The sequence below is a fragment of the Amblyomma maculatum genome, chromosome 9 (assembly GCF_055883805.1).
Source record: "Amblyomma maculatum isolate TAMU_Amacu chromosome 9, ASM5588380v1, whole genome shotgun sequence".
Classification (NCBI taxonomy): Eukaryota; Metazoa; Arthropoda; class Arachnida; order Ixodida; family Ixodidae; genus Amblyomma; species Amblyomma maculatum.
Genome location: NC_139352.1, coordinates 73,584,323 through 73,602,005, shown reverse-complemented (window position 1 = coordinate 73,602,005; position 17,683 = coordinate 73,584,323). Strand labels below are relative to the sequence as shown.

Below are 17,683 nucleotides of genomic sequence, written 5' to 3'. Positions count from 1 at the left end.
ACTTGAGCCGCTCTAGGATGTTAAAGCTCATCCCAGACGAAAAAAAACACTCATTTCCTGCTGGATTATGGAACCGTGTACCGAAATTATCCAACTGGAAAACTGCGATTTCCGGCTGGGAAAAAGCAATTCCAGCTGGACTGACATCTATTTCCTGCTAGATTATGGAACCAGAAATCATGCATGCTCAGCTGAAATTTTGAGATTTCCAGCTGGAAAATTTACACCTCCAGTCAAGCCTCTATCTGGAATATCATTTTTTTTCCAGCTGGAAAATATGGCCGTCCAGCTAGAAATTCAGCTGGAAATGTGCTTTTCCAGCTGAAATGGGTACGTTTGAACAAAGTCTACTAGGTGTCTATTTTCATGGGGGATAACCGACCTAGACCTAGTTACTAAGGGCAATTTCAGTACACTCAAATTAATGTGCTTGATATGTGCGCCACCTTAAATGTGTGTCAAATTCAGCTGCCTATGAAAACAGCTTGTATTAAATATATGACGGTACAATGCAGATGTTTTAAACATTAAATATCTCAGTTTCTCTTAGGCATGCAAATGTTCAACATGCCTCTCCAGGGCATGTAAGTTTCAAGTTACATATCATTAGCATAAGCGCATTCACTATACAGCTAGGACAAAGGCATCTATAGTTTTTCTGCAACTAACCCTCTCCAGTGTAAACTGCTTTATCCCTACAAGCCATCTACTTCACCAGCCCACCTGGCTATCTGGGTCCCCTTGTTACATATATCTTTTCCTGGAATTCATTTCTTTACAACTAACTGTTGGATATCTTGCCTTTGAGCTCCTGCTGGTTCACTAATCCACTAGGCTCTCTTCCTACCTTTGCTGCTGTCTTAGATTCAATTTCAAGCCTTTTTGAAGTTTCTATCTCATCAATGGTCACAAGCAAGGTATCATATAGGTATCATATACTCTTGCAGGCATATCGATTACCAGCTGCTAGCCCTGATTTCAGTGGGAATATACTTGCCAGATGCACTACACTAGCATTACAATAAAGGTGCAATTCACAATAGCCCACATTATTATTTTAGATACATGAAAAGATTATCACTTAAAGTCAGGGGGGTGTCATTGTGTCTGAGAACCCTCATCAGTTTTTACGAGAGGTCTGAGACCCCCCGCACTTGAAAATATCCGGTGTCCAGCACTGCACGAATATGAAGCAGGTGCATCCGTTTGGCAAAGGCCTTTATACTGCCTCATCGTTGTCGTCAGCCAAAGTATCACACTTTTGCGGCAGCTCTGATCGGTCGAAACAGGATGACGTCATGGAGGTCTCCACCAATCGCAGAGCACCACCACAGTATGCGCGAATGCGTGGCTTATATGGCCATATGGCAATCAATGACTGTTTACTAATCAATTAATGGCTAACTGCAAATAAATGACTTATTTATTTCATTACTAATTACACATTAATGCCTAATTCATTCATAATTACTAATTAATGCCACACACCTGGTAAAATCAACCACACAACAGTAAATGTAGAACAACTGCAAAGATACAAGGAGCGCGATCTTGTCACTGCGCTGCCATGCAGAATGCACTGAATAAATGCACTTGCAGAATGTGAAAGAGTAGTCACTCGCTTTACTTGTAGCAGCACTCATCGCTACATGCGCAACAGTCGCGTAGCAGAATGCAGCACTCAGGCTTTCGCCTTTCATCACTTTAGTCGCCAAAGTGTCCTCGAATTTTATTCTTTTCAGTGGCAATCAGAGAATACTTATGATTGTTAGAAAATTTTGCAGCAAGTTTTTGTAAGAATTATTACTTAATTTTAGTAAGAATTAGAATTTTCTAAAACCTGTGATGAAGAAAACAAAAGTTAGTCCTTTACACAGAGGCTGGAACTAATTAAGGTATTTTCACATGCCATCTCTTCGGTTTTGCCGGTTCGCACTGTGTTTTGGTACTAGCTGAGCAAATTGTCAATATGCTCACGCAATATTATTCAGATGATGTACTTGTCACCAGACAAACCAAGCTGGTAGCTCTTACAATATTTTTTGCTAATTTTCATTGCGCTCACTTGAAGTGTAAAAATTATAGCATATATATTGTTTACTTAGTTGATTTTACATTTAATGTGCAATTAAGATTGTACTTTCTATATAAAGTGCTTTAAAGAAATATTGCATATGTTACAAGTGCTGACACTTTGTTGTTTCACTATAAGCTGCTTTACATCACAGATCATCGATCATGCTGGCAGAGTGCAGGGATCATTTTTTCAGGTGCATGTCATAAAATGATCACAAAACCTCCTTAAAAAATATATATATATATATATATATATATATATATATATATATATATATATAATTTCTCCCATTTAAATAGAAACATGCGCAAAGGCCGCCAGCCCTTTCTCTCACCCTCTTAGTTCCTCCTCAACAATTGCGCTCAAATTTCTAGAGTCTCTCTGATAGAGCCAGACTTTAAGCACTGAAAGTAAGTCATTCATTTCAAAATTACTTTTACTAAAGTGACTCACTGCTGTTTCTATACTTCATACTATGTACTCCCGGTACGATGCCAAGAAAACAGTAATGACATGCAGCAAGCCTGTCCCACAGTGATGGATAAGCAAAAAAAGACAGAATTGAGTAGAACTACATGTTCAAGGCCTCAGACCTGCCCTGTGTCTCCGGATCACAACCATTCTCTAAGCAGAAGGTATACATGTAAGGCGTTGAGGGCCCATCGAAGTGACAGATGGTGCAAAATGGTAGAAGGTCAAAACTAGTTGAAAGTGTGCAGTAGCACTCACTGTTGCATACTGGCTATAGGCACAGTGGCGCCTGGTTACACTTGCCATCACGGGCAAACAAGGGGTTTGGGGGAAGAGACAGGCGGAAATGTTCACGGCGTGTTTGACCACGATTGTTTTTGTTGCCATTGTCTTATATTTTTAATAGCCTGTTCTGTAGGAAAAGCGGAGGGAATAGTCTTACTGGATAGAATTTGGCAGGAAGATGAAAGAATGTGCTCTAGTGTTTGGAGAGGTTTTGTTCACAAGCTTTACTTAGTTTATATACAAATGAAATCCAGACAGTAATTAATGAGAAGGAATTTGCTCTGCGGAAGTAATTGTAATGTTATTACTTTTTGGGAGCAGTATTTAGCAATTTCATTATATTTTTAAGGCTTAGCAAGTAATTGGTAATGTAATTTAATTGCTTTTGAACAGTAACTTTGCCAAGTGTGCTGCCAATTTACCCCAGGATAAAAGACACCAAGTGTCTATTAAGAATGAAATAGATTAAGACATGCCAGCTAGATTTGTGAATGTAATCAGGTAGCTCAAATGGTTTATCTACTTCTGATTGGCACTTACTTCGGAACATTCAATTGGAAGGCCCTGTTGAACATTCAATAAAAAAATGTTACAACTTAAACTGCTGTGTAGTTTGCATAATTTCTATAACCACATAAGTTGTGATTAAACGAAGGAACTCTGACTCCTGAAGATCTGCCACTGAATGCAAGAGGAGGGTCCAATGTGCGAGGCTAAGCCCCAACAAAGAAAAGATCGTGTCAACTCTTCGGGCATATATAGTGTTCCTATGGTCGATGTGTCATATGAATGCATGCTTGCCTGTCGCCCGCTTGAAGCTGCCATTTCAGGTCAGTGCCAGCAAAATAAGCATCAAAACTGGAAGCCTTAGCTGAACTGCCCAATTGGAATGTTCAATTTATTCAAACTGGTGCTTCGAGTCTGTGCCAAAAGCATATTTAGAAATTTTGCAACTGCAAACCTCAACTGAAAATCATAATTTTTTTTCTTGACTGGGCCAGTGTCTCGATGAAAAACATACCATACTGCCCATATCGCAACTTTCACATAATAACAAGTCAAAAGACGATGCCACTGCACTGACTTGAACAAATCTCTGAAAGATGGAAACTATAGAAGTATGGGCGGGGAGGCTCCACGAAAACTGCTGAGTTAATTCAGATACAGGGCACACTCAGTACAACTGAACCTTCCAAAAACAGGAGTTTGCATTATGTACCGTTTTTTCTGACTTACAGATTGATCAGCCACACTGCTGAGCCATAATGCAAACCCGGTTTGCGGTCATACATATATAGTTTCATATAAGTACCAAAGGCAACCAAAGCAACCTCGAATATTCACCAGCTGTTGCTGCCTGCAATTTCTTTTTGACAAGCGATATTAACCGGCCATACAGCCTGTATTTCCTGTCTCTATCAGATACATTAAACACTGAATTATTAATTGCGAACGCGTAGCCTAGCTGACCGCAAAAAGGAATTCGGAGGTAAATAAATGCAGTGCCATAATGTACAGCCTTAGAGCTATGGAACAGAACACTACACCAACTGCGTATTTGAAGGCGGAATACCTTCGGCAGAACAACGAGATAAGCAGTCCACGGAGAGCCTAATTCCCTTGCGTCGAATGAAGCGCACAATGCACAGCCGAACCCGAAGCCCACAGCGAAGCTAGAAATTGCACTACACGAGAAAAACTTCGTCTGCAACTGTACGTCACAATCAAGCGCGTCCAAACTCCGCGCTTGATTGTAGCAACCAAGCGCGGATTTCTCAAATCCTCCTTGCTAAGATTAGCAAGAAGATTAGCAAGGACTATTTGATATATGAGTACGCGAAACGCTTCGAGTGAAATAGGCATGGAAATAAGACATGAGTTCAAGTGCGCGACCAACGCCATGATCAACGGACCAACGCGCCAACGCCATGCCAACGCCGCCGATACACATAAGTTAAAATTATTAAGAAAATGAACAATAACTTATTTTAAGCCACAATTTTAAGTTATAAATTAGTATTATAAAGGTTTCACTTGCTGTTGCGCACATTTTTTTCTTTTGCTTAGTATATGATGACGTAGGTGACGTATTTTGTGCGTGGCAGCAGCGTTTTACTGATGCCACGGTGCGTGTCACCAGTCTCCGCCAAAAACAAATTGGACGCAACAGAAGGCCTACCTAGACTGTACTACCGTGCTACCCGTTTTACGTTATATTCAACGTTACACACAGTCAAATTACTGTAAAGTAAACACAAGATAAGTCACGAAGGTAAATGACCTTAGTTTATTGGTGGTAGCTACCGAGATCCTCCACTGGTTTGTATATTAACTTAATGGGTTCATTTCCTCCCCCCCCCCTTTTTTTTTTCTCTCTCTCTCTCTCTTTTCGATCCGAAAAATCATTATGACAGTATTCAGTATCGGAAAAAAGCCATCGCGGCAACAAATGTACCCGCGACCCGCACTATCGTACAGTGGCAACACACAGTGGCCAATAAAACCACTAAAACTATGATGGCCATATCAAAACCGTGCGCGCTCCTATGCATTATGGTGGTTGTAGCCAAAAGACATACAAGCAAGTGGGTTATTTCCAAGCCCATTGCCACGGCCATGCCATTGCAATGCATCCTACGATTAGCGCAGCTCAAACTTCGCAGCCGCAGTAAATTGGCCAACAACGAAAAAAAAAAAAAAAAACGCGTTCCTGCCATCAATAAAACAAACAAAACGACGCACTCACGTGGTCATTGTTAACCAATGACAACAGCGGTTTAAACAATCTTTTATATCGTCCAATGAAATCGCCTTTCTCACGCCGTCTGTGACCGGGACAAGATGGCGGACGCAGGTACACAAACAGCGAACATGTGCCGAAATTGCTTGTTTCTTTGCTGTTTTTACATCATCTATTTACAGACGATGGTATTATAGGACCTTCCAAGGAGCTTGTGGCCTTGCCCGCTTTTTATGCGTAATGTTTTTCAACGACTAACTGGAATACCACTTTTGGACGTACTCACAGTGCCTACCGGATAACTGCGACATATTTCCAGACCATTGCGAGCTTACTGCTCTCTTATGTGAACAGCAGCTGTCAAAACAAAGCGCTTTCTTTCCCAAGTCTCCGCCCCAAGTGTTGCGTTTTGTCCTGTGGACGTAGTCGCTGGCAACACCTGTGGGAGAGTCGATCGGTCGCCGTGCGCCTTATAACCGACCGGCGCTCTTTTCGCCGTGGTTTGGTCGATTTCAGCCACGACGGCCAAGAAGACGAGCAAGGCCAAGGGCCGCGGGCGCGGTCGCAAGAGTGCGCGAGGCCGCAAGGCTGCCACTGCGGGCAAGAAGACCACCGCCGCCATCGAAGAGGAGGAAGAAGAGCATCTGTCGGCCGCCGAGGATGATGCCGAGGCCAACGCAAAAGGCAAGCAACATTTGCTAACCGAGCTGCTGTTGCATCGAGCCTGCCCCGATCGCTTGCACGGTACGCAGGCGTTAGGTGTGCGCGTTTGCCTGGCCAATGGCCCTGCGCCCAACTTCCCGCCGAGTCCCCGAACGTGACCATCGGCTTGCGTTCATGCCCGATCTGCGCGTGCCGAAAGGCGCTTTCCTAGAGTATCCGTATCTACTTCGTCTTCGTAAACGTGCTGTTATATTCCCTGCCTTTTCTTATTCGTCTTCCTTTCTGCGATGATTCCTCACGTGCGACTTTCGAACGCCGCGTCACACGATCCGTAGAACGCCGCTTCGTGCCGGGGAGTTGGACGCATTTTCGATACTGCCCGAGGACACAGCGGGTGCGGGAGTAGAAAATGGAAATGATATACCGTATCCCGCCGCCTCGTCGGTTCAAATACCGGCCTCCTCCTCTAATATGTGCCATCGAATTAGAGGCGAACAACAACGACAACCGGCCTTGTCTGCGAGGTCAGTAATTTATTTTTGTTTGTTCATGTGCGCGTTCGTGCTACCAGTTTGCCTACTTGCAGAGCCTCGCAAATGGTACTGCGCGTCCTCAGGATCTTCTTCCGGTTAATACAAGCGTTTGAAAAAGCCCTGTTAAACTCGTGAAGAGTACAGCTGCATGGCCTTAGTCTCACTCACTCATTTAAATGAAACTGGTTCCCCAGAGTTCGAGGATGAGGAGGAAGAACGGGCCTTGCTGACCGACACGATCGAGCCACCGTCGTTTTCGCCTCTGGGTCGGACTGGTCCTCCAGAGCCACTTCATCAGAACAAGAAGCTGAGATGGGACCACAAGGTATGTGTGACCTCTTAAATTGGCTTTGAACCACCTTTTGTTACTGACCCGTTTTGAGCGGTGCATTGTGAGTAATTGTGTCGCAGTCAGCCATTTTTATGTCCACTGAAAGAACAGGGGCGAACATACATATCAAATACTGTCGTGGGGTTCCATAAGCAATGGCATCCATATCTATGGGTTATTGCATTGTCTCAGACTGTAATAACCGTATATGGAGCAAGAAACGGAGGTTGAAGAGCCGCGTGAAAGACCTTGTCCTTTGTAAGGTTCCAAAAGTGCACACGACAATTCCGGCCGAACGACACAACCGTCAGAGATGCGAAGTCACGTATGTGGCACGGCTCAACCGTGCGGGTATCGCGGCAGATGGTAATTAAATCTGTGTCAACATTGGGCTGAGCTGAAATCTTCCGGATGTGTCCTGGCAGCCAGCTGTTGCCACGATCTGTGCAAGACTGTTCTTCACGCATTTGTACGTCATATTCCAGGTACAAGAGCAGTGGGGCAACGTATGCCTGACAATATGCCTCATCGTTTCCATAGCCATGCACTGCAGTGCACCGCTAACACCTCGTCGTGTTTTGCAGCAATCGAAACCTTGAAAGGAGGGCTTGACAAAAGCCGAGGGAAATTGACTTGCGTGTGCAATAAAGTTAATTAGCAGTGACTAACTAATCCGTAATAACGCATGTGCTTCTCTCAGCAGAACCGCTGAATCCTTGTAGCTCAAATTTCATGCAGAAATGGCATCTGGTAGTCAAAACGTCTTCATACCAAATTTGTTTGGGGTACTTGCCTCATTTGATCAGAAGACGTTGGATATTTGTTTCAGCTGTGAAGCAAAGCAGGCCGCTAGCAGTCCCAGCGATGGCACCTGTGGCGCCATCTCATGCTGTTTACAGGAACAAGAATGTACGGATTCGGGGAAGAGACATAGACTGGCAGAGTTGTTTTGTGATAGGTTTGAAGAGCTCTATAAACACTTTATAAATGCTATATATAAACGCTAAGCGAATCTTAGTTGGCCAAAACTACACTAAATTTCACTAAATTTGAAAAGTTTTATTTATGCACCGCAAAATATAATTTCGAGTTCGCAATGCAACAAGGTGGCGACAACCTTGTTGTCGCTGTAACGGCAGCTTCTTTTGCTTCGTTGCCACCTCAGACGATGCAAACATTCGACTTCTGATCGAATCAGGCAAGCACCCCAAACAAGTTTTGCATAAAAAATCAAAGTGCCATTTCTATGCGAAACTTAAGCTGCAAGGATTCAGCAGTGTAGCTAGGAGAAGCATTTTACGGCGCTCGTGTAATTGCGCAACGCGATGGTTCGTCTGCTTCAGCCATGAATCTTTAAACCAGTCACTTGTAATGAACTGTGACCTTCGACTAATCTTCCAGCTTTTAGTTGTTGTTTTTTTATGAAGAAGTCAACCCGGAGCACAAGGAATCATGAATGGTGCACATATTTATGCACGGGCGGCCACAAGTCGGAGCTTTCTGTGCAGTCGCGTACATTGACTGAAAACGCGGGTCGGTGCCACACAGTTCCATTTTTCTATGCACCTGTCTCTCTCTGCATCGCATAGACTTTCCATATAGTTCGAACTCTCACTCATGATTCCAATTTAGTTTTCGTTACATCAGTGCTCACATGAGGTCGAGTGACGGAGAAAACGGACGCACGAGAGCAGCTGAGCCGCCGACCGCATCAGTCAGAACAGGACACAGAGATGGCGTTGGCTGCGCACTGACATCAGCTTTGACGTTATGTGAATATCCCCTATATTTGCCTGTGCCACTTTTTCTCTCCTTATATGATTGCTTGCATGCTGGAAGTTACTAGGGAAAGCTCAAAGCAATGCAATACAGCATAGCAGCATCAGCTGTTGCCAGCATGTTTCCCATTGCTGTAGTGTTTATATAATACGCCGTACTGATTGGTTAACACCACAACCTCAACCACAATGTGCCACATATACTGAGTGATCCGTAAATATAGTGACATCGTACACTTTCTCAGAAGAGACAAATAATAACTAAAGATATCATACACCACCACAAGGAGCTGCTGCTGAATCTCTTATTCACAGTGGAAACTGTGCTGAGAGTTTTTCTTCTTAGTTTCTGACGTGTTGGTGAAAACTCCAGAATAAGAAGCCGAACTGGCGTCAGGTTCCGGTGTTTACACCATTCAGATGACTCGATGTTAGACCAAGTTGTGTGTGTTTAGGGCTTCTCGGGTTGCTTTTTAAACTCCCCAGGACATTATTGCCTGTATTTTGTATGTCTGTTATCACTTTGGTTCCTTGCAGGTAAATCTGATTGGGGAGAAGCTGATCAATCCCATGATCCACTGCTGCGACAAGTGCAGCCTGCCCATCTTGACTTATGGCAGAATGGTGAGCGTGTCTCGGATCAGATTTTGCGCGAAACATGTGGGCATGTCGAGTTCTGAGGAGTCTACGAATGGGGAAGGGGGGAGTTGCAACAAACAAAGGCGTTCGGAAAGGCAGTCTGTGCATGCTTGTGAATTAGGTAGCACTGCTCCTTGTAAATAACTGCAGATAATTGTATGAAGTGTATTGTAGTCACCAGCACAAGCAGTAAGTGAATAGTGAATCTTGGGGGGAGGGGGGAGGGGGGTGTGCCATTGTTAGCCTCATTTACTACTGTGGCTTTCTGTAGCTGCATACATGCAGAAATGTCCCTGCTTCTTAGCGTGGAAACAACTCTGGGAGATTCAATAATTGTAATGCAGTGTGTCTTTTGTCTTACTTCCAAGAGAGATGGGGTAACGCAGATGACCTTGCATTTTCATTGGATGGTAGATCTGGGAATACAGCTCTTCGTACTATGTTTCATGCTCATGTGGCATGTACATTGAGCACTATGGCTGTTGGCTGAGGGCCAGATGTTTTGCGCATGTGTCTGTATGCACCAACTATAGAAAGGTTTTCAATTCTGATTCAATCATCTCACCTGTGTTTTTTCTTCATGTCCTTGTAATGTTATCTGAGTTGCAAACTCATAAGTGGAAGTGTCAAAACAAAATTTGCCTCTCAATAACGCTGTTCTGACATTCAGGCAATGTGGGGGACTTGCACATTCCAGCACAAAATCTAGACTAGATTGCATGTGACTGTCAAAACTATTCCATCACCCTCCACACTTGTTGAGATTCTGTAAGGCGCCATGTTGGCCTCAAGCTTGCAGCGAGGCCAAATATTGGATGCCAGGTGTGTTTTGTGCCTTTCTTTTTTCTTTTTTTTTCCCCGTTCTAAAGTACACATACTATGGATCAGATGACAACAGCCTTGAAATTGGACTGTGCTTGATTGCGTGTCTTTGCTGTTTCAGATCCCGTGCAAGCACGTGTTCTGCTACGATTGCGCCAAAAAGGCTGACAAGACGTGCTACAAGTAAGGCAATCTGGCTGTCGAATGTGGATATCTGCAGGTATCGAAGTGCAAGCCAGGCAGGGTATTCAGCTTAACTGTGAAAATTCAGATTTCAGCGGGAACTTGGCCTTCTTGAAATACATCTTGGACATCTAGTAGGGCTGAGAAGGGGAAAAAAATGTTTGCATAATATGTCGAGCAGTATTCATACATTTCTTTGAAGGAGGGGGGGGGGGGGGGGGGCATTAATTTTGTCCAACAGATTGTTTTCTTCCTAACTGCAAAGCAGTGCATTGATGCATGTGGGGAACCATAGATCCGTTAATATATGCTTGCGTGTTCTACTTATTGACAGGCAGATTTTTAAAGGGTGACGTTTTGCAGTTGTTTCAATGTACATGGGTACATCTCGAATTAATTTTCATAGCATAATCTGATTAATTTTGGTAAATTCGAGAGCCAATTTATGGGGGTAGTATCAATGCCACCAGCGACGCCCCTGTTTAATGAAGTGACACGCAAAAAATGTGTGTATGCCGTGCGGTGTCAAACACACAGTGAAGAATGCCCTGGTCAATCCGGAACCCTTCGTTATAATATCTCTCATAGCCTATGTATCACTTTCAGGACTGGCGGAGGGGGAGGGGGGGTTGTGCAGGTAGCATTAAAAGACAACAGCCTAACACCTTTTTTTTTATAGTTTGTTTGTTCTGTGATTGTGTTCACACCACAAGAAAGTTACTATTTTATTGATTCTCATTCATAAGCTAGCTTGTGAGTACCGACCTAAAATAAGCTTTGTGAGGGCAATGGGAAGAAACTTGCAGCAAATGCATAGAATTACAAAAGTGCATTTTATGAATTGTTCGCCAGTCATAGCTGCTTGTACTATATCTTTTGTCATCTTTTCTGGTGGTACTTGTAGGCACTGGTGGGAGGGAAAAAATAAAACCTTTTGATACTGTTATCCCACTAAATACAGTCTTATTGCCACACAGCACATCCTGCATCTTCCACCATGCAGTTCGTGGGCACCCGCTGCTGTCCTAGGATTGCGCCTCCGCGATCCTCTTTCTACTTGCTTTTGTAGAAGTTATAGTAGTAAATTTTCTTGCACTTATAGACCTGAGGAGAGTTCAACCATGCGAACCACACGCACTGAATCGCAAGGAAGGTCTAGATATTTCAGTTCGGTGCTTGTGAAGAATTACGTGTTAGGTTTTGCACACGTGTTTGTCTTGAGTGTCCACATCTCCGTTCCTGCTGCCTCCATGCTGTTTGTTACGTGGTAATTTTGCAGATTCACTTTTTATTTTCCTTGAAGCCAGTGCACGTTAAAGAACCCCAGGTGGTGAAAATTTCCGGAGCCCTCCACTACAGCCACCGGAATGTGCACTACATAAGCTCTGAGAGTGGGGTCCTTGCAGGTGCAACGATAAGGTGCAGCGCCTGGAGCAGAGCAACCTGGGGACAGTGTTCATGTGCACCTTTGGTGGGGGTCGCCAGGGCAAGGATTCCTGTCGACGGACGTACCTGAGCCAGCGGGACCTGCAGGTAATTCTTATACTCACTCACAGTTATACATGCGCACTCATTGTTGTGTGCCGTGATGCTTCTTCTGAAATCGGGTAGAATACTCAAATACTCAAATGATTTATTTATTTCTGAATAAACTTTGAGAGGAAAAAAAAAGGGAATGAACACTGAGACACAAGTTGTAGCACCATTGTTAGAAATTTCGACCACCTGGTGAACGTGCACTGACGTCGCCAGCATGGCACCCGTGTGCTGTGCAACGTCAATACACGTTGAAGAACCGCAGAAGGTCAAAATTTCTGGATCCGTCCACTACGGCGTCTCGCTTTGGGACATAAACCCCAAACCAATCACACCAAAGCAGCGTTTTGATTTAAATGACGACGGCTGTTTATTACTGTAACTTGTTCAACTGTAACTTGTTCAACACTTGTGCAACACTTGTTGCACAAGTGTTGAAAGTTTGCAATAAATTCTTTGATATTTACTCGCTATTTTCTTTGGTTACTGTAACAGTTACAGTCAACACTCGTTATAATGAACATGAATGTTGTGAATTATCGGATAAAACGAAGTAAAACCATTTGGTTAATCCACAGTTGATTTATCAGAATTCTGTCTAGAAAGTGAAACAAAAAATTCAAAATTTGGCATTCGAGCAATTACAGTCGAACCCGGATATATCGAACTCGAAGGGGATCGCGAAATAGTTCGATATATAGATAATTCGATATACAGAAATCGGCTTGGGACGGCACTTACGATGCAAAAAAATGATACTGTATTTGTCGCGTAATCAGCTCACTCGCATAATGAACCCACCCTCCACTTTTGCACTCGCGAATTTGGAAGAAAAAAAAAATTGGTCTGGCTTAGCTTATGGTTAAGCCTAGGATGCGAAGCATACTAGTCTAAAAAATTAAACATTACCTGGCTATACCTGGCTAGCCATTTCAGTACTCGAAGCTTCATCCTTCACCTCGGCATCGGTTGTCGAACGCTGCCGTCTAGGTGCATACTGTGCACGTTGCTTGCCAAGCCGTACTTCTCGTTCTTCTCCCATTTCCGTGGCTGTTTGTAACTTGCGCTTTGCGGTCTGGCGAGCCGCCCTCTCCCTGGCCGACATCTCGCTGCTCAACTGACTCAACGAGTGCGTCGCCTTTTATACAATTGCGTGACGTCAGTATCTCCTAGCGGTAGGAGCGGGAGTTAGGCCACCGGCGGAGGCTGCGCGTCCGCAAGCGTGGCACGAGTTGAGCCCCAGATTTCACAGCTGTTGTGACGTCATATCACGTGGTGCGCCGATGTAGGTCGCGTGCGGCGCACCAAGGAAGAGCTCGGTTGTGCGGCTAGTATGCTTCGCATAAAATGCGTTAAGGCCAGCTCGCTCACATGCAAGTGATTAAGCGATCTCAGCGACGAGCGGCAGTGACAGAGCAAAAAATGACCAACTTGTTGGAACTGCATCCCTCTGCCGTTCGAGCCACCGCGGCAGCTCAAAACAAGGTTTCTGTGTCGCCGCGGCAGAAATCGCGAGCGTTTTTGCTTGCATGACGATGGCGCGCGTCACTCCGTTTCGGCCGTCTCATCCACAGCTCATTTCTTGGCAGCGTGCCAAGATGCGCAGCGATAACGTCACGGTGTGTTGGTAGCTCCTGCGGTGGCGGGGAGCGAACTTGGCAGACTGCCCGTGATGGCTTGATTGCACAAGCCTGGTTCGATTTATCACGCCGCGCTTGGGGCGGGCGTGGTCCACTGCCACAAAATCATTGGAAAGCGTGATAAAGTAGCTGCAAATGCTGCTTGAAGCGAAAAATGGTAAAATCCGGTGTTATGATCGCAGCTGGCCGCGCGCTTTCATTGGTTCATACATGCCAGGATAAACAACTCCCGCAAAAAAAAAAAAACACCTCTTCGTAACGGCATATCTTATGCTACGCCGCGCATACAGCACGATAAGAATAGACAAATCTTAAAAAGAAAAAAAAATCTGCCGTTTCTTAAAGGCTGAATCGCGTGCACGCGAAAACTCACGCGAACGTGACGGCGGCACGCGTCGCGCGAAGCCTTCGCGCGGACAGAAAAGCATGTGTCGCTTGGCTCGTCGCTCGGATCTGCCGAAATAGAAAATTTCGCTCGTTCGCCCGGAAGTGAGCGTACGTCACTGCCGCTCATTTTGCACGCTTTCTTCATTTTGCTGTGTTGCATTGTGATTGTGCATTACCGCGTAAACATTTCGCTTTGTACGAACAATGGTGGATAGCCAAGGATTCAAAGAACGTCTAATCGCAACCGAAACAACAATAGAAACAAGGGGTCACGTGACTATTCGTGCCGATTACAGTGCAAGTTCACACACATTCGATACGGTTTGCTGTAAATACATTTTACTTTGCCATGTTGTCGCAAAATAACTTTAATTCTTGCAATCGTTATGACTGTTGTTGGATTTGGCAATAGTTTTGCGGTGTACTAAGCCACTATGCCAGCCAAATGCCAGCCACACAACCTACACAGAGCGTTGTCGCCGTTTCGCTCGGTTCGCGCTGTCGCGTGCATGCGTCTTCCCCAGTAGGCGACGGAGCGAACCATGATCGCTTACGCCGCGCCGCCTTGTCGCTTCGCTCACTTTTTCGCTCACATGCGTTTCCCGCTTAACATCCGCAGGTGCCATAGTCACGTCAGCTGCCGCGCGCAGAGGGTTCGCAACACGCTGGAGAAATCATCCGACGTTCTGTCTGAAAACGAGCTGAGCTGGCTTGGCGCATGCGTAGCACGTGCTACTGCGAACTAAGGCCAGGAAAGAGGAAGGAGAGAGATAGCTCGGCAAAAGAATGGGCACCTAGCGCTTCGCTGTATCGCGTTTTTCCCCTCTTGTTCCCACCGGTTCTTTCTGGTTCATTCGCGCACATGGCTTGCAAACGTCACGTGTTGGCGCGCGAGAAACGATAACCGCAGATGCGCGTGCCTTTGGGGAATGGGCGCAGCGCTGCCCTAGCCCAACTGTCCCCTCTCATTCCTTCCGCGCGTGGCTTGAAAACGTCGCGCGGCAAACGGCTCAGGGTGATGCGATCGTCTTTGGGAAAGGCACTCTTTCCAGTGCGTGGTGCGGTGTTCGATATATCGAACGACCGGGGAAATTGAGTTCGATATATGACGCGGCTTTCCTATATTTTTACATGAGATTTTCAAGGGGTTATTTCGTGAGTTCGATATAACCAAAATTCGATATATCCGGGTTTGATATATCCGGGCTCGACTGTATAACAAAACAGCCTTTTGCATTCACTTGGCTAAAAAGCCGTAAAAGAGTCGAAAAGCATCAAGAAATGCAATATTTGGATCGTAATTTTCATAATGAGTGCCTCAGTTTTGTGCCCTTGCTGTTGTAGCTCACAGCCAAGATGCTGGGCGCTGATAACATCTCAGAGTGTTTACCTTTTGACCGGATCTCCTGTGGGAGTGATGCTCTTAGCGAAATTGGCAGAGCTCCAAATTCTAGATGCTCTACATAGCTTCGTCCCAGGTGCAGAGCTAAGCGATGAAATGCTACTCGTTTCTACAAGCTTCATAAAAGGTTGTTTCTGGGCATTGAGAAACATTGTGACAGGTTATTTAAAGCCTGGTAATAAAAGTAAGCTCTGCGCGAAGTATGTTTCACCTACGACCTTTTGGGGCCTGTTTTGGATAACACGTTTTAATTTTCAATTCGAAACTTATCAACGAGATTCCTCTGTATTCATTTAAATGTATGCTGGATGTCTGCTCTTGATGGCAGGAATGTGAAGCAATGCCTTGCAATTTCATGTATCCAATTAACTTTTGTAGCTGTTAGATGACAGCACGCTGTCTGCTTGTCTTCTTCAACAGAGCTAGTGGTTTTGCATGCACATATTGGATGGCACAACTAAATTTAATGCATATCTGGGGCTTCTGATCGCAGGCACACATCACGCACCGCCACCTCAAAGGAGCGGCAGCCTCAGTGGCAGCCTCGCAGTCATCCGCAGCGGTGTCTCATGGCCAGCCCTCGCAGCAGATGGCGGTGGTGGCTGGCCACCCACCACCGCCACACCACTTGATGGTCCGTGACCCCCGGCAGCATCCACCACCCGTGTCACAGCACCCATCTCCCCTCGAGGTGTCTCGCCCCAGCGTCTTGCAGCAGCAACCGCCGCCACAGCAGTCGCAGCAGGCCCCTCCACCGCCACCCCAGAAGACCCTGCCCCCGGAGTATCGGGACTTGCCACCACCCGTGATGCCCAGCCAGCAGCCACCCCAACAGATGGTGGCCCCGCCTCGTGCCTACCAGAACCAACAGAACCCGGCTGTCAGTCGACCCAACCTCATCACTGTTCAGATCCAGGATGATAGCCACAAGAGGGCAGCAGTGGCGGTGGCCGCAGTGAACGCCACTGCCGCCACGACGACCATGCCGCCACCACAGATGCCGCCGCCTCCACCCCAGTACGCCCCACAGCCGCCGCACATGAGCCAGCCGCCCCCTCCCCAACAATCATACCCGCCCCCGCAGGCCCCGCCCACGGCCCCGCCCCTGGCCTACAACCCATCCCAGCCGCCCTACACCCAGGGCTTGCCCCCGCCTGCCACCTACAATGCGTCGGCCCCGCCCCCTCCACCACCCCCAGCCCGCCCTCTCCCGCCGCAGTTTGTGCACCAGCCGCCACCCCAGTTTGCGCACCCGCCACCTCCGCAGCCACCGCCGCCGCGCTTCGCAACCGGCATTCCCTACGAGGAGCCCAGCCACCCGCCCACGTTCCACTGGAGTGGCACGACCAGCATGCCACCGCCGAGGACAGCAGTCATGCCCCCGAGGCCCATCACTGGCCCACCTCCGACAACACCCCCTGGGGCCATGATGCAGCCACGGACATGTGGAGACCCCCCACAGTTTCCCTACTACAGTCAGTGACCTCATTAAAAGTTGTGTGTATCGTTGTGTGCGGAATCTTGTCACTGGTGGTGTGTTCTTGCCAAAGCAGTGCTCACGTCTACTAGTGCGAGTGGGCTGCACAGTCTTGAACGTCGGCTGAAACCGCGGTTAGATGTCAGTGATAGTACCTTAACGCAAGAAACAGAACTTCCGGTGACGTAGCCACTGTGACCTTGACGCAGCGAGATTGTGTCTAGGTAGGGAGGCGTGGGAAAGGGCGCGCTTCGACTGACCATGGCTGCTCATTTGTGCCCGTGCTTCTGTCTCAATGCTGGCTCTGACATTTTTATTATGCGTTGCCTAAGATTGTACCTAGCGTCGCGATTTCATTTAAATGGTGCCCACTATTCTTGCACGCAAGAAAAAAAAAAGCCATCTTTCATCCAGCAAACGTTCATTCGATTTCACCCAACTTCATGCATTGAGCCTGTGAGAGGTTCGTATCGTCCTTTTGTAATGTTCTGAATGGGACCTTTGATTTTACTGAATATTTATCTGGAGCGCTAGACTGTGCTTGAAACACAGAAGTGGACACAGTATAGAGGAGTCTAACAGAAAAGTGTGTGCTCATTATGATTCTTGTATTCATGATGGGATCATCTGGACAGGTTTTGTTTGCAAAATATATTTTATTGATCGTTATGTCTTTATCAAGAAGTGGTCCTGCAGTGAACATATAATAGCCAGATTTT

At 46.1% G+C, this 17,683-nt stretch overlaps 1 protein-coding gene across 1 annotated transcript; it reads left to right on the top strand.

The window, feature by feature from the left end:
- The first annotated feature begins 5,608 nt into the window (after positions 1-5,608).
- On the top strand, positions 5,609-17,006 carry LOC146179429 (uncharacterized). Its single transcript, XM_084579066.1, has 7 exons — positions 5,609-5,687; positions 6,090-6,257; positions 6,964-7,094; positions 9,416-9,502; positions 10,461-10,522; positions 11,929-12,055; positions 15,981-17,006. The coding sequence occupies exons 1-7, from the start codon at positions 5,675-5,677 to the stop codon at positions 16,968-16,970; spliced, it is 1,578 nt and encodes a 525-aa protein (XP_084435192.1). The 5' UTR covers positions 5,609-5,674; the 3' UTR covers positions 16,971-17,006.
- Positions 17,007-17,683: the final 677 nt, after the last annotated feature.

Excerpts from the sequence above, each read along its gene's own strand:
- LOC146179429 (XM_084579066.1), top strand. Across the intron at positions 9,503-10,460 it reads TCTTGACTTATGGCAGAATG|ATCCCGTGCAAGCACGTGTT; the intron begins GTGAGCGTGTCT and ends TTGCTGTTTCAG. Across the intron at positions 10,523-11,928 it reads GCTGACAAGACGTGCTACAA|GTGCAACGATAAGGTGCAGC; the intron begins GTAAGGCAATCT and ends GGGTCCTTGCAG.